General features: G+C 42.7%; 1 protein-coding gene across 9 annotated transcripts in view; it reads left to right on the top strand.

The window, feature by feature from the left end:
- Positions 1-17,695, top strand: part of SEMA5A (semaphorin 5A) — a 466,271-nt gene that overhangs the window by 421,264 nt on the left and 27,312 nt on the right. For all 9 annotated transcript variants that reach the window (XR_009353706.1, XR_009353707.1, XM_059173630.1 and 6 more), the window contains one exon: positions 15,249-15,474. Coding sequence is in view for 7 of the 9 variants with exons in the window: in XM_059173630.1 (XP_059029613.1) it covers positions 15,249-15,474 (226 nt within the window). In the remaining 2 variants the exon portion in view is untranslated. The remainder of the gene's footprint in view (positions 1-15,248; positions 15,475-17,695) is intronic.

Below are 17,695 nucleotides of genomic sequence, written 5' to 3'. Positions count from 1 at the left end.
AAGTAATCCACGGTACAGAATTCTAACTATTTTAACTGGGGCATTCTCCCTGGGCCTGGATGATGGCTTTGAATAAGAAACACCCCTTCCTTATTGAAGAAGCAACCTTCTAGAATGACAGCATTGCAACTGCATTTGGTGGCTCAGATAACTTTCAGGTAACTTCTATGTAAGTGATCTCCATCTTGAGTTTTTATATTTTCCTATATAAATGTGTGTCTCTAGCACCATGGAGTGGCTAAAAGCTTAGAATGGGTGTGCACCATGATTCAGGAGAAATGCACACCTGCAGTTTAAAACAGGGATTGGGAAGAAATCTACCCACTTTCTGACTTAATCACCATTTTATATTTTAGGCATTTCCAGCAGAATGATTTCCTAATCATATTTAAGCAGATGAAAACCCACAGTGTTGTCTAGTCTTTAAACATTGATTTGGATGATGATTATTATTATTATTTTTTTTTTTTTTGCTTAATGATAATTCTTTTGTTGTTATTCTTTTTTTTTTTTTCTATTTTAATTTTTTTTTTATAAACATATATTTTTATCCCCAGGGGTACAGGTCTGTGAATCACCAGGTTTACACACTTCACAGCACTCACCAAATCACATACCCTCCCCAATGTCCATAATCCCACCCCCTTCTCCCAAACCCCCTCCCCCCGGCAACCCTCAGTTTGTTTTGTGAGATTAAGAGTCACTTATGGTTTGTCTCCCTCCCAATCCCATCTTGTTTCATTTATTCTTCTTCTATCCACTTAAGCCTCCATGTTGCTTATTTTTTATAGGACACTTCCAGATTAATCAGCTGTTCCATGTCATCACCATATGTTAAGTATATTCGAGTCTAGAAGTGTTGAACTTCTAAGTTTGGTTTCAACATCGTGAATATTTAATGCCTCTGCAGTCCTCCTTTGTGGCCGAGCAGCCACGTTGAAGCACATGGCCAGGAGCCAGGCCCAGTTTAGGAAGCGGGTGAGTTAGAGGGACTTTGCTGTCCAGCCTTGTGCCAAAGACTCCACCGTCTTCACAAAGTCTTACAGTTCTCTTGATACATGCTCAGATCAAAGCCAGGTCATCTGGTCTCCACAGTCTCAGAGAGATAGAAGAAGAGAGAGGCCCATGAGAAGTGGGGCATAGAACATAGCAGAATTGTGGCCTAAAACTTGGTCACAGGTAAGAAAAATAAACAAAATATAAGCCGATGTGAGAAATGTTTCCAGGCTATGGTAAAATAGATGTATATATTCTACTACATCAAAAGTATGTCAGTAATAAGTAAATCTAATATAACCCCAAGAAATCACGACGTCGTTAAATTAAGATCTGAGAGACAAAGTTATAAATCTTAGAAATACATCTGTCAATAGTGGTCTTAGACAAATTATTTTTTATGATGTTGTCCCTTCATTTAGACGGAATAATTCCGTCTAAATAATAATAATTCCGTCTAAATAATAATTCCCTTTTGTGACAATTTAGTTGGGAAGGATCCTACTGAAGCCACTGTATGCTTGTGTTGCTGTGCTAGGACGGTGATTCTAGCAGGAAAGGACAAAGCCTTTATCCTCAGATGGGAAAGGCATCTCTTCTACTGGGAGACTGGGGGGTTTCTAGTGACAGTTGCTCCCAGTTTGGGGAGGAAAGCCAGAGAAGGATGACAGAGGACAGGAAGCCCGCCCAGGCCTTGGATCTTGGAATGAAAGTGACCATAACCTGTGACCACATGTCCTTGGCACACCCTCCTTGTACTTTACTCTTTTCCTTAGAATTATTGCAGGGACCTGTGCATATATTTTAAACATATTTAAAACTGAGGCACAAGAACTTTTAATTGCATTAAGAAAGAAATAAGGATTAAAAACCCAGTGTTTGGACAACTTATATCTTAACTAGTGAGTCTTTTTATTTTCTGTGATCAGGACTTTAAACTTTTCTTAAGGCAGCCAAAATTGTATTTGGTTTTTCATTTTGTTTTGTATTAGCAGTGACATTCTACTATTAGGGCCTGGATAATTTAGCCAGAATTGGTTATTCAAGGCATCTGAAGCGTTGACTGTGTCCCTCCTCTGGTACCATGATTGTGAGTCCAGCACCCCTTGCTATGGAACGGGTCAGCCACACACAGAATCCCAGGCTGAGTGGCCAGTGGAATTGGCTGTAATGCAGTTGGTTACTAGACGTTCTTGTTATTTCCAATTATTTCCCTCTGCGTCTTAATTCCCATAACACGTAGTGGTGTGAGCTTAACTTCTTACGGGTGTTTCCCTTGGACGTCCCCTGTTTGTTTCAGCAGCAACATCTAAAATCTCAAAGCTGTGACTTAGCCATTTTGTACACGGCATAACTGCCCCAACAGTGATTACGGGAAGGTGGACGAACGGGTGAGCGAGAGGGCGGGCGGCGGATGGCGTGAGACTTCCGTTCTCGTAACGACCCTGTTAATTGAAAATGTCATTTGGACAGTATTACTGTGACTCTTAATTACAACATTTATATTTTTTAAATTAAGATATGTAGGTCATTAACCATAAGTTTTCATAGGAAATATTCAGCAGATAATAGGTCTCATTAAACAATCTGAATTATAAACAGAAAGTCATTTAAGGATCTTTATTTGAGGAACTAATTACTTTCCCACAGTAAATTGGCCAAAAGAAGAGCAAAACAATAATAATGATAATAATAATACAACCCCTTGTGATTTAAATTATTAGCCAAAGATGCTGATAAGACATGTTTTCCATTTCCCAGACCCATTAGTAATGGGATCCCAGCTTGGAGAGCCCCAACAACACCCAAGTGTTCTATTTCCACACTGATGAGATGAAATGACAGAAGGACTTTGGCCCTACAAGTGAATGTTTCAAATGTATCGTTCATGATGTAATGATTTTAGATTAGATGAATGTTCTTACCACTATTTTTTAGGGGATGACATCTTAGCTGATTATTTAAGGAAGATGAACTGATAAAAAGCCAACTTTATGTAGACTCAGATAAGAACAAATTTCAAAGACAATTGTCCTCTAGATGATCACATTACAGAGGGAGTGAAATGATGTATATACATGGAAACACAAGACTGCATCGCCGGTCTTTCCAATCCTAGTTAAGTTTGGCAGAGGGGTGACTTCCCTATTTCCAGTTTTGAATCAATGAAGTCAATTATAGAATCAATCATAAATTATGAAATTGCTCTTAACTTTGAGAACTTCTTTGACTCCAGATAGTTTCTACCCCAACCGTGTTTGGTAATATGTGCTCCCCTTAGTTCTGCTTCCCCAAAATGAGCTCTTATCACTGCTGCCTTGTAGAAACTCATTTAACTTTGTTGAACCCATGGCCTCTCTCTTGGTTGGCAGCACACGCTTTTCTCTGTGGCACCATCTGCATCCTACAGAGGCACACTTGGGAAAAAGCTCATTTGCAGAATGCGTAGAACACCATTTTAAATTCTGTTTATGCTCTTAACGCAAAAGGCATTAACCCAATATATTTCTCTCCAGCATAGTGGATTTTCACCGACTCTACAGCTTTAATGGAATTGGTGAAATTGAAGTATAATCTGATTGTCAATACAGGTATATTCTGTCACTATTCCGTAAAGCAGACTTAAAATTAACTCTGGATGGTATCAGGCATCTTTAATAAAACATGAGTTGTAACAACCAACCTCAACTCAGTACATAGCCTTCAGGTCTCTTATTCACACCTTGCCTTTCCTAGGTAATATTAATAAGAAACAATGGTCACTTTTTTAAAAACTTTGAGCCAAAACTTTCTATAGGAAAAAAATTGGAAGAATATCATAGCAGGAAGATAATGAGTTTTCCATGAAGGAATCTAATCCTTCCAATTTCTTGCCCTGGGGAGACCAGATTAAGAAAACTCAACTTCATTTGAATCCTGTATTAAACTGAATCCTTGGAGTATGGGGGGAAAAAGCAGGGTCGTGGAAGAGATTCCTTCTTGTGTACAGATACCAACTAAATAGATGCTTCCATAGGTGTGTATGGGTTTTCTGTTGCTGTGTAACAAATGAACGCAAATTTAGTGGCTTAATATAACACACAATTAATGATTTCACAGTTCCGTGGCCTGGAAGTCCAGGCCCGGTTTAACTGACTCCTCCTCTCAGAGTTTGAGGCTGAAATCAAGGTGTTGGCTGAAACTGCCAACCCTTCCGAGGTGGGGTCCTCATTCAAGTTCTCCAGTTGTTGTAGGACGGCAGGTGAACCTCTCTTTTGTCCACTACAAGGATGTCTTGGTTAAGAGAGGCTCTGCCTTCAGCTCAGGTCATGATCCCAGGGTCCTGGGATCGAGCCCCGGATCGGGCTCTCTGCTCAGCGGGGAACCTGCTTCCCTCTCTCTCTGCCTGCCTCTCTGCCAACTTGTGATCTCTGTCTGTCAAATAAATAAAATCTTAAAAAAAAAAAAAAAAAAAAAAAAAAAGATGAGAGAGACCTCATCAGGAGAGCCGCTATCCCATCAGCTTCAGGAAGCCTGTCCACACTCACGAGGAGGGGATTACACAGGGCATGACATCAGGTGATGGGAATGTTGGGTCCCTCCTGTCACAGTGCTCTTCAGATCATAGCTGTGCCGTGATTGACGTAGTGCAGATGCCTCATGGAAAATGGACCGGGCATTGCCAAGGCCCCAAGTCGGACGACGCTACTCTTGGGATCTGAACACACAATCCCATATGCCGGATGAAATGCACAGAGAGCTGAGTACTCTGGGTCTTTGGGAGGTAGCTTTACAAATTTTGCCACTTGAATAAGCAGATAGAGCAGGCGTTACAACAGCAATGGATGAATGCAGGGGAAGGATGGGCGCCTTTGCTCCGAGTCACCTGTTTCAAGTTCTTGATTTGGGAAGGAAACCTCTTCCCCGATGATAGGTTTTCACTTCTAGCTAAAAGTAGTTTTTGCTCTCATTGCACTGTATTTGCCAAAAAAAGCTGTCTGAATTCTTGATGTTCGCTCTCAGAGACGACGAATTTAAAGGCATTACAGTGAGAGAATGAAATAAGTAAATGGATCTTCTCATTTGAGTTGTAAGTTTATAGCCTGCCCACAAATCACAGCCTCTGTAATAACGATTCCCAACGACACCGCTGATTTTCTTATTCTCTTGGGCTTTCTACAGTGTCACAAAAAAGAATGCCTAAAATAATGTGTAAGGAGAAAAGCCAGCTCCATTTACACACACACACACACACACACACACACTATCTAGTACATGCACAAACACATATCTTTTTTAGTAAGACAGCGCAGGAATATTTGCTTGCTTTTCTGGACTTGAAACAAAACCAACCAAACAAAAACAAGCAGGATGAAGGCTTGTTGGCGGGGCGGGGGGCGGGGGGAGGTTGGGGGAACCAGGTGGTGGGTATTAGAGAGGGCACGGATTGCATGGAGCACTGGGCGTGGTGCAAAAACAAAGAATACTGTTATGCTGAAAATAAAAAAAGAAAAAATAATTTGTAAATTGATAACACATTGAAATGATACAATTTTAGATAGAGCCAGTTAAATAAAATATTAAAATTAAAAAAAAAAATAAGTGAATGCACACACTTGAAAGCCCAACTTGTTCAGCCCAGCCCTCCTCCTCCTCAGAGCCAGAGATAATGCCAGTCACCCAGTGCGGAAGAAAGTTGCATCAACCCCACCCAGACTCTACCCCAGAGAAACTCGCAGGCTGGGGAGACCCCAGGCGAACCACTAGGACGCTGAGGGTTTCTAAGAGAGCTGTAGCTAAATCCGAGGAAACTCACTGAAATGCAAGCAGGTTCTGCCTGGAACAGTGCAATCTCCTACTTTAAAATACACTTCATGTCCCAGTGCTGCTTTCACATTTTAAAACATTCCATTTTTATTTCACTGAACTTTTGATAACTGGGAATAGTAATCGAAGAAATGAGGAATATTCATAAAAACCCCTAAATCATCAGCCTCTCTGAACAGTAGCTAGTGTAGACTGTCAGGTAGCACTGGGGTATCAGATCTTTTTACCTTCTCTAAAACTGATTCAGGTGTATACACTATTATTGGGGGTCGCCGGACTAACACAAAACCAGACTGCGGAGTCCAGAATGTGTGCCGTGTCTTGTGATTACCTTGTATGATCCCTGACTTGGCATTTGTTGGCCTACGTTCTGTAGGCTCAATGTTGGTGCCCCCTCCCAGGATTCATGTGTTGAAAACCTAATGCCTAAGGGGATAGTGTTAGACGGGGAGGCCTTTGGGAGGTGATTAGGTCACGAAGATGGCTCCCTCATGGATGGGATTAGTGTCCTTCTACAAGAGGTCCCAGAGATGTAGCTCACCCCTTCCGTCATGCAAGAATGCAAGAGAAGTCGGTAACCCAGAAGGAGGCCCTCTCCCAACAGTGCTAATAACCCCCTGGTGTTGGACTCAGGCTCCAGCGCTGAGGGGAGCACATACCTGTTGTCCCCACCTGTGATGTTTCCTTGTAGCAGCCCCTACGGACTAGCACACCTCCCAGGTGGCTACAGATTTGCTGTCAGTACAATATGCTTACCATGTGACCTTGGTTAGAGAGTAAAAGCTGGCCTGGGGGCCGGGCTCTTTCACCGTGCCATCCAGTGACTCCACAACTTACCCAAATGCCATGGAAGATGATTTTAACTCCTGCACGTTGAAAATGCACCGCAGCCAAAGAAACTCGTGAGAAGAGAAATAAGACTATAAAAGTTTGCGGTTGATACGCATGTGCCTATGGGTGCTATGAGAGGCACTTGCTACACTGGCTGTGGACAGAAAGTAGCATTTTGTAGGTGGGTATGGTGGCAAGTGCAGTTGGGCTCCATGGTGCCCATTTTGCATTTATGAAGCATTCGTCTACACATACTCGGTGGTCACGTCCGCTCAGTTGCCAGTACTCCAACGTGAATGCTATGAAAAACAGAAATGTTGTTTTAATGTGTGCAAGTAGGCGTACACACAGTTGATTGAAGAGTGCTTCTAATGAGCAAGGTAACCACCGCTTCTGAGAAAGACTGGTTTTCCTGTGGACCTATCACTTTTAATAGTTTTAGTGAGGTATGATCTGCATACAATAAACTGCACATCTAAATATAAAATTTGACACATTTTGACAAGTGTGTATATCCGTGAAGCCATGTCACCATCAAGATAGTGAACATGTCTATCAACCCTGGAGTTTCCTTGTACCTTTTGTAACCGCTCCCTCCTCCACCTCCCCAAGCCCAGGCAACTACTGATCTTTCTGGCTCTACCTTAGTTTCCATTTCCATCATTTTGTGTGAATGGAGTCATTCATTCAGCCGGCTTCTTTCACCGGGCATTATTTTCAGATTCTTCTGTGCTATATACATCAACAGTTCATTTCTTTTTACTGCTGACTGGGATTCCCTTCTGTGGACATAAGATGACTCGTTTAGCCAATCACCTGCTGATAGATAGACATATGGGTGGTTCTATTTTTGGCTATTACCAGTAAAACTTTTAAGAATTTCTGTGTACCAGTATTTGGGTGGACATTCACTTTCTCTGTTTTTTGGGTAAATATCTAGGAAGGAGATGGTAAGGTCATGTGGTAATTGTGTGTTTCACTTATTAAGAAAGTGTCAAATAGTTTCAAAGGGATTGTGCCTTGCTCCACATCTACCAGAAGAGTAGGAGAGGGGTTCCTAGTCCCCGCAAGGTCATCAACATTTGGCGGTGTCAGGTTTGGGTTTTATGTTTAATTTAGCCATTCTGTTAGGTGTGTGGTATTTTCCCTATGGTTTTTGTTTTCTTTTTTCTAACAAATGGTGTTGAAAATTTTTCTATACGCCTTTTTTGCCGTCTGTCTTTTCTTGTGACATGTCTATTGCTGTCCTGGACAATTTATGTATTAAGTTTTTTTATTGTTGAATTTTAATTTTTTAAACATATAACGGACATGAGTCTTTTATCTGATTTGCAAATATTCTTTCTCTGGGTGTGGCTTGCCTCTCTCCCTGCAGGGTGCCTCTCAAAGAACAGAAGTTCCCCATTTTGAATAATTCCAATTGTCTTTGTTTCTCTTATCTGAGTAATGTTTTTGGCATTGTAGCTAGGAAATCTTTGCTAGACTGAAGGTCACAGAGAGATTCTTCTAGGCTTTCCTCTAGAGGTTTTATGGTTTTATGGTCTATGATCCATTTGAGTCTGCTATGAAGCAGGGAGTAAGTTAAGTTATCATTCAAAGGTCTTCTTTGCACAGATGGTTATCCAATGGCTACGGCTCCATTTGCAGAAAAGTCTCTATACTTTCTCTGCTGAATTGCCTTTGCTCCCTCATCAAAACTGAATAAACCATATATGTGCAGGTCGATGTCTGGACTTTCCAGTCCAGAATTCTGTTGCTCAGTCTTTCTATCTTGATGGTGACAGCAAAGAACGCTATTGTAGTTCTAGAATGAGTCTTGAAGTCAGGTTGTGGACATCCTCCAGCTCTGTTCTTTCTTTCCAAAATGTTTTGGATATTCTAGATTTTTTTTTTTTTAATTTCTGCATGAATTTTAGAACCAGCTTGTCAATGTTTACTCCCAAAAAAGGCTTCTAGAATTGTGATTCAGATTGCATTGATTCTGTAGATCATTGAAGGGATTTGGTGTTCTTTTAGTATAAAGTCGAGTACATTTTGTGAGATGTATTGCTAAGTGTTTCATATTTTTGATGCTACTGTAAATGCCATTCTTTTAATATCTGATTGCTCTTTGCTAGCATGTAGAAATGAAATTAACGTGTTCTATTGATCTTGAATTCTGAAGCCTTGATAAATTAACATTATTTCTAGCATCTTTCTGATAGATCCTATAGTATTTTCTACATATACAATCACAATGTTTGTGAATAAAAAGATAATTAGTTTTTACTTGTCATTATAAATGACTTTTAATTCTGTTTCTTTCCTAGCTGTGTGAGATAGAACTGTCAGTAGAGTGTTGACTATAAGCACATATGCTTGCCTTGTTTCTGATCTTAGGATGAAAGCATGCAGGCTTTAGCCATTAAGTAAGATGTTGCTTATATATTTTTAATGCATGTCCAGCAGATCTGGGGAACTTTTTTATTTTCATAGTTGATGAAAAGTTTCTATAAGGAATTAATTTTGAATCTTACCAAATGACATTTTTCATCTATTGAACTTATCATATAGGTTTACTTTCTAGACTGTTAATAAATGGTGAATTGCACTGATCAAATTTCAAAGGTTAATGCAAACCAGCATCCCCAACAGAATCCCCACTTAATCCTTTCCTACAGTTATTAAACTTTTTCTACAGTTTGGAGTTTGACTTATCGAAATATTGTCAAGAATTTTTGTGTCTCTCTCCATGGGACATATTCACATGCAGTTTTCTTTTCTTGTAATGTCTTTGTCCGGCTCTGATTCCGGATTAGAGTGGGCCTCATAGAATGACCTAGATGCGGTCTCTCCTTTCGCTTCTCTGAAGTGTTGTGTGCGGTCGATTTTACTTCTTCCTTATGCCCTCCCTGCCTCTACTTCCGCGTTCCATCTTCCAGCTACTCGGACACATGGAATGCAGTTACCATAACCACTTTAATGTTCTTGACTACAGATTCTGTCATCTCTGTCATTTCTGGGCCAATGTCAGTTGAATTGATTTTTGGCCTCATAAGACCTCGTGATTTTTATCAGCTTCTTTGCATATCTGGTCATTCTAAATTACAGGCAGGGCATTGTGATTTTTTTCCCTGGGGGAGTGTTGGACACACTTTTGTGTTCCTGAAATTAAGTGAGAGCTTTCCTTCGGAACATGATCAAGTTGTGTGAAACCAGAATGAACATTCCGGCTTTTGCTTTAGGCATTGTTAGTTGAGACTGGAATAGAGTTTGGGGTGATTTTTCCCACGGCAGAAGCAAGACCCTTCTTGGTCCTTAACAGATGCCGGTGAATTGTGAGGTCGTTCCCTCTTGCTCTTACGAGCAAACACTGGGCCTGGCCCTGTGTGAGCGATGTGCACTGTTCCCTTTGATCTTTGCAGGTAGGTCTTTCCCTACTCTTGTGGTTTTCCTGCATTTCACTGATTTGTTCCCAACAGAGTAGTTGAGGCCGGATGTCTGCACAGCACTGGTGTCCCTCTGTGCATCTCGCTCCTTCTGAGAACTTCGACTCCTTTGGCTTCCTCCCCTTCTCAGCTCTGTCCCCTCAGTCGCTAGTCTGTAAGCCTGGTTCTCCTTCCCCCCCAGGGCCCGGAACCCTCATCAAGGCTGTAGGCTCGGTCACTTGTGGGGCTCACCTCATGTTTCCCCTCACTTGGCGATCATTGCCCAGTGTCCGATGTTTTAAGAACTGTTGTTCCATACAGTTTTTAAAGCTGTTTTGGAGGAGAAGGCTAAGGCTGTTTCTGTTACTCCATCTTGGTCGGAAGCAGAAGTCTTTCTGTGACCTTAGCGATCTGAACCCACCACGTCTCTTTCACTTCTCTTCCTTACTGGGTACCATGAAGCTCGTTTCCAGGACTTCCTGTCAATTTTTGCTGTTTGTCTCAGGTGTCAGGGGCCACAGGCCTGCTTCTGTGCTCTTGCTGGAGCACTTTGGCCCGTTGCAAACAACAGCATTTCTTCCTTGTTTGTCTTGTGCGGAACGGCTTTCTGTCTCAGCAGGACAACTTTTGATGCTGAAAGAGAACCTGATAAATGCATGCAAAACCCACGAGTATCCCCTGTGAGAGGGCATCGCGTTCCTGTATTCAGCTATTGATGACACGACTGTAAAGGTCATTTTCTTAGTTTGTGCTGAGCACATGCTATCAAAAGTTTGCTTGAATTGTCACCATCTCTTTTATTTTCAACCTGTGAAATATACCTATTTCAGTATTTTTCAAAGGAAAAATAAACCGCAAAAGACAGCACATCTTTACTACCTGAATTTGTTCCCCAAGTTTATGCACATTCCCTCAGAATGCACTTATTTGTGAATTGATCAATATGATTTATACAGTCACAAAAAAAAAAAAATACTAAAGATTGATAATGTAAATTAAATGTGACAAAATTCTTGCCCTTGACAAACTTGCAGTCTGTGGATGAAAGCAGGCTTACAGATAGACAAATTTCAGTGAAATTCATGCTTTGATTCTGTGAACCAGGCCTGAGGTGACAGTGGCCTGAATTAGGAAACGGCAGATGCAGATGGGAAGAAGGACTGGACCCCAGAGTCTATGTCTACAGGTACCTCCCAGCTTCAGGGCAGAGGAAGAGAGAGTCTCAAACAGACTCCACGCTCAGCACAGAACCCGATGTGGGGTTCAGTCTCACGACCCTGAGATCATGACCCGAGCTGAATGCAAAAGACAGACTACTCAATGCACTGAGCCACCCAGGTGTCCCTCTTTCTTTACTTTGTACAGAAAATATCATTTACTCTTTCCACTTATTGCAGGGATTTTTCAGGGACCAAATAAGAGATTTTCATTCTAACTGGTAATGTTGGACCAATCTGCCGAAATAAATTGAAAATAGTACTTGGGTTTTGGGATCAGTTCTTCGCTTCAGGATTTTCTCAGTGACTTGGAGTCACGAAAAGTGAAATGGGACAGAATATCCCGTTGGACGTTGGCCTCCTCATAGAGTAATAACAATGACTTACATTGCTAGAGCTTCTCATGGTTTACAGAGTGTTTGTCTATCAATAATTTCATTTGACCGTTATAACCACCCTGTGATGAACACAGGAAACATTTTTCCTGGGAAGAAGTGGGGACGACCTCCAAGCTTCGGTGCTGTGTTCCTTCGCAGGTTGTGTGGAGTATCACGGCACTGCCCATGTGTGTCTGTAGGAAAATTGGACTTAAGTACAGGATGACTGACAACCTAGTAACTGTGCTCCTCCTTTGTTCTTCAGGAAAGCCAGAGAATGTTCTAGAATGAAAAGTATCCAGAGGAAAATAACTTTTATCACTGGCAGTGAGCCTAGAGGTCCTCATAAGACCCAAATAATGTAACCTGAGCATAAAAGCCTGGATCTGTGGGAAGATTTTCTTCCTTTTCACGGTTGAATGGTGTATATGATAGTATATATTGTGTATTATTAGTATCCGTTGTATGTATATTATATGTCATGTTCACACACAAACCGCATCTTGCCCATCCTTTCGTCTGTGGTTGGACACCCACTTTGCTGCCATTCCTTGGCTGCTGTGAGTAATGCGGCAATGAACACGGGAGTGTAGATATCACTCTAAGATGCTGATTCCAGATTCCTCAGCTATATACCCAGAAGTGGAACTGGTATTAGTAACCATTGTCACCTAGTATTTTCCACCTGAGTATTAGGAATCCTATGTGACAAGTAATAGTTCTTAGCTCCCTGAAATTTCTTTGAAAATGATTTCTATCTTTGGCATTAAATATAATGATCCAAAGTTGGGTAGTTACTCCGGTGGGTCATCAGGATATTGTTGCCTCCAGATTCGGCTGAGCCATAGAATGACTTACCGTTGAATCAAATCACTTCATAATTTGGGTCACTGATAGAAAACTGATTGGTCATACCATTTCTCAGCATTTCGTTATTTGATATTCTATTTATTTATTTTAGATTTTATTTATTTATTTGACACAGACACAGCAAGAGAGGGACAAAAGCAGGGGGTAGTGGAAGAGGGAGAAGCAGACTCCCAGCTGAGCAGGGAACCTGAGGCGAGGCTCGATCCCAGGATCTAGGGATCACGACCCAAGCCTGAGGCAGATGCTTAACCCACTGAGCCTACCCAGGTACCCCTGTAATTTGCTATTTTAAATGATTGCATCACAATAAACCTTAAGAAGCAGATGAAAGGAAAGTTCTGAATCTCAAGGTAGGCTTCATAATGATGGAAAGACAATAAACAGAAGAACAAACGTACCAGAGGCCAGGGCTAATAAGCCCGAATTGATCTTTATCCTTGAGTTGTGCCCGTCTCTGCCACACGGGACATGTCACCAGCCCACAGAGACCAACTCAGCCCCCTGAGCCAGCTTTAAAATATATTTGCTATTCATGTATTTAAAAAATGAAATTTCACCTCCATAGAAAAGGTGACATGTCTCGTGTACGGAAGTGGAAAGTTACTGGGAGCATCTTCTACGTTTGTTTCTTAAGATGGGGGATCTCACTGACGGACTTGTCAATGCTCAAAGACCCGCCATTTTTAAGCAGGAGTCCGTAAACCACATATGTTCCAGGTCAGTTTCAGCCAGGAGCCCTGGCCACCTGTCCCACCAAGCTGAGGTGATGATGGTGGCATCTGGCGTTTTCAGTCTGGGGATGGCGGCGCCGTCACGGTATAAGCCTGGAAGAGCTTATTTCATTCCTATCGTGTGGCCTCCATTTCAAGAAAAGATGAGAGGGCTCATGCGTGTTCTGCCTGGTTTTTCACACGATTGGGTTTATGGCATTCATTGGGGCTATTTTATTTTTCATTTGGGAGGCAGCATCCGAATAATATTATAATAAAAGATGCTGTAAACAAAGGGAAATGGAGTCATCAATCTTCCTGATATTTGTTGGGGTAGAGAGAAGGCACACTGGTGTGGTTGGGGAAGGAATGGTGAGAAGATATGAAATCAGGGAAACAGTTGTGACCACTTTCCATAATTCCTGCTGAAAGCTTGTGATGTCACCAACAGGAGGAACTCTCCTAGGCTTTGCTACTTAGGAATTTATTTTTAATTGGACTACTAGTAGAGAAAAATTGCTATAGTAACTAGATTACTGACAAAAATACATATTTTAATAGGCTTCCAGGTAGGGCTGGCGGTGTGGACACATGGCCACTCTCTCTCCTACTGGAAACCCATGACTGTCACATTAAAGGAGTATTCCTTCCAAGCATAGACCCACAAGGACAGTTTTTACTGTGCCTAAATCCCCGATGGGAGGGGAGATGAATTGGTGATGGATTCACGGAATCTGAACGACCACCCTCAGGAACCCGGGTGTGCGAGGGACCTGGGTAAGATTAGCGAGCCCATCGGTTTATCACATCCCTCAGCTGTGGATGTGGTGCCCCTAGTTATGAGTGCAAACACCAGATTTTGATGTAACCCAAGGGACAAATGTGACTGCATTAAGATGACAGAGATCAGAAGTCCTCATCAATGTCGCAGACACAGGGATGGGGGGGGAGTCAGGGGCCAAACCCTCTCCTTCCACGGGCACAGGTAATGGATCATGCCTGGTCCTGGAAAATTCTGGGTGTTAGAACTAGGGGCTAAATATGCAAATGTTTAACTACAAGATACGGAGAAAGAAAGAATGTTTCTCTTTTTCATAAAAAAGCTTAGAGGGCTATCTAACACTTACTTGGTATTTATGTTTAACATCAATAAAAATCGTTTTTTAAGTATGGTCATAATGGGTGCGTCATATGTCGTGGGTTTCCCTCTAACGAAACCTTTATTGTCCAACGGAAGAACGAACAGTGCGTGCTGTGTCCAAGGCCAAACCTTGTACCCTTCATACGTGGTGCTTTTTTATGGAGATGCCGTGTTTAGAATTCTTGGCAAATAAATCTTTAAGAATCTTAATCCGTTCCACCCCCCCACACCGCACACCATGCCCCATTTGCCAGACCTTCAAACGTATGCTACTCAGTAACCGGGACGCTCCCACCTGTGCTTGAGAGGGAGGAATCTGGTGGCGAGGGGAAGGACGAGAAACTGAGAAATGCTTTCCAGGGACTAACCAGGGAATGTGAAAAGTTACACACTAGAAGTTACTCTGTACTCTCTGTGTTATTTGGAGACTCTTCTACTCTTAACACTTGCAGGCCGTCATCCCAGAGCTTAAAATACTCATTGAATTTAAACTGAGTATTATGTTGTCCAAAATAAAATGTTTGGTTCCGTAACTTTTAGCCTTTTTTAAAAAAACACTTAAGCTTCACATCGAGCACTCAGCAGTTTGGGCTACTCACCAAGGCAGAGGAAGGGGATCTTTATGGGCTCACCATTCTTCTTCGCATCTGGGTACATGTATTGTTTCATTCTCCTTGATGACGCAAGAGAAACTGCAGATTCCTCCTGCAGTTGACCTGAACGCTGAACAGGCTCTTAAAGCCCCAGCTGGACAACACTGTGTTTTTCACTCGATAGAATAACAGATGGGTGTCAGGACGTGAGGTTCAGAGAGCCCCGTCTTCCAGGAAAGGGAGCAAGCACAGGTCTCCACTGATGCTTGCACCATAAGCACATGCCATCTTCTCGCCCAGGAGTACCAGCCTTGCAACACCAACCCTTGCCCGGAGCTGAAGAAGACCACGCCCTGGACGCCCTGGACGCCCGTCAACATCTCGGACAACGGGGGCCACTACGAGCAACGGTTCCGCTATACCTGCAAAGCCCGCCTGCCTGACCCAAACCTGCTGGAAGTGGGAAGGCAGAGAATCGAGATGCGGTACTGTTCCAGCGACGGAACCAGCGGCTGCTCCACGGACGGTGAGCGGCCCCCCAGGACCCACCCCCTTCCCGCAGAGGGGTGCTTGATCCCGTCTCTAAGGTCCGAGGACAGCGAGGGGAGGGGATGTTCTCCTTTGCCTGTTTCTGGCGTCGACATCTTTCTGACAATGACCCCCACTCGTGCAGAACCGGCTTGATAGCCAGTTGATGAGAAAGTCTTCTGTACCGAGGTGGTCCTATGAATTCAGCCCTCACAGTAACACTGTATCCATTAGCCATCCAGGAGAGTTGGTGGGAGATTTGTTTGAGATCAGGAAATATCTTGAGGAAGGCTCAGTGGTCTTCCGTAAATCTTCTGGCCCCCAAAACGTAAGCTGCAAATAAGCTTTTGCTTGGATTCTCCCGAGCTGGACCAACACAAAGTGCGTCTGTCTGTAGAAGGTTCTTTCTGCTAAAAAGTTCACCATGTGAGAATCCTCTCATAGTCTTTGAAATTTCTCTGTCCTTTTCATATCTGTAGTATCATGTGAATAAGGTAGGGACAACTCTAAGGTAGACTAGGAGATGCACCCTCCACCCGGTCCTGCGGCTTAGTGGGCATCTCGCCTCATAACTCACTTGCTCCCCCTGGAGCTCAGCTTCTGTACTGCAGGAAAGGGGGTGAGCCTCCTCGTCGCCCAAAATCTTCGCTTCTGCTTTCTTCTTCATCTCTTCTGTCTCTCTCACTTACTTTAACAAGAGCTGTCCAATTCTAAAAAAGAAGATAGGTGTTCACAGATGGTTCTCGGAGCACGATGTGTTGAGAACAGTGACAGTGCCATCGTGCACTAGACCACCGGGAACATTTCTCGGCACCTTTGCGTTTATGATTCCATCTTATTCTCCCAACGTGAGCATAGGAAGTACAGTCACCGTCAGTGTCGCTTTTAGTGACAGCTCCTTGGACCCAGAGTGGGTGGCCTTATTGAACCACAGAGGTGGCGAGCTACCATGTCGGGCTGCCATGGGTAGGGTAAATTCATGGGGTGTGATCAGTGTCCTCCTGCCTTGCCAGAGGGGAGCTCTTGTGTGGAGCAGTTGCACTCGTGTCACCGATGCCTGCCTCCTCCGGGGAGCTGCTGGACAGCAGGGGCAGCTGGGTCTGCCAGCCTGCGTGCTTGCAGGCCTGGCCATTGCCATCAAGAGCCACTTCTGGTTGTAGGTCCTGACAGTGACCATCTCCGGACCTCAGACCATTCTGATCACTGTAGTTCTGCAACTATACACACGCATGTTCATCACTTTTGGGGGAAAAAAAAAATTCTGCTTAGGGGAAAGTTTTGTGTGAGTATATCTATAATTCCTTTAAAGCAAACACCTATACATGCAGACAATCAAGCAAAATGATCTTCATTCCTACTAATTTTGTAAAATACTGCTTCAGTAAGAAGGAAAGACATAGGCTGGAATACCAAGAGGAAACTGGGGGCCCATGTAAAGATCTACATTCTGCAAGGGACAGTCTTTTCATCTCACATTGGGATTGTGACATAAGATACAAAATTCCCAGTTAAAGATGAATTTCAGATATTTCTCAGATTTTTTTTCTTTCTTTTTTTTTTTTTTTTTTTTAGTATAAGTATGCCCCATGCAATATTTGGGATGTACTTACCCTGAAACATTCCTTGTTGTTTCTGAAATTCTGAAATCTGAAATTCAGATTTAACTGGGCTCCCTCTATTTTATTTCCAAATCCTGGTAACACTGTTTCCAATTCATGCACTTAACTTTCTCATTTCAGAGCGGGTCATGAACTGTCATATTTCTTATAACACCAAAGTGAAAAAGAGACAATGAGTGTCAGTGTTTCCCCACAGAAGACTGTCATTGTCTTTTCTGAACATACGTTTTTTACCCTTTTATTCTCAGAGACATACAAAGCCAAAGCTGATGTTTGTTTTCAATGATAGTCACTTCCCCAGAACTTTGTGGCTTACTTTGAGAGCTGTTTTTTGTTTTTTTAAATAAATGAAGTTGTTTATTTATTGGAGAGGAGGAGAGAGAGAGAGAGAGAGAGAGAGAGAGAGAGAGAGAGCGCACAAACAGAGGGAGCTGTAGACTCCCTGCCAAGGCGAGGAGGCAGATACAGGACTCGATTCCACAACCCTGGGATCATGACCTGAGCCAAAGGCAGATGCTTGAACAACTGAGCCACCCAGGCTTTTCCAAAGTTTCCTTTAAAAACCCGAGTTGCATTGCCACTGTTCGAGAGCATTAGAAT

The sequence above is a fragment of the Mustela lutreola genome, chromosome 5, assembly GCF_030435805.1.
Source record: "Mustela lutreola isolate mMusLut2 chromosome 5, mMusLut2.pri, whole genome shotgun sequence".
Classification (NCBI taxonomy): Eukaryota; Metazoa; Chordata; class Mammalia; order Carnivora; family Mustelidae; genus Mustela; species Mustela lutreola.
This window is presented reverse-complemented; position numbering and strand designations above follow the sequence as displayed.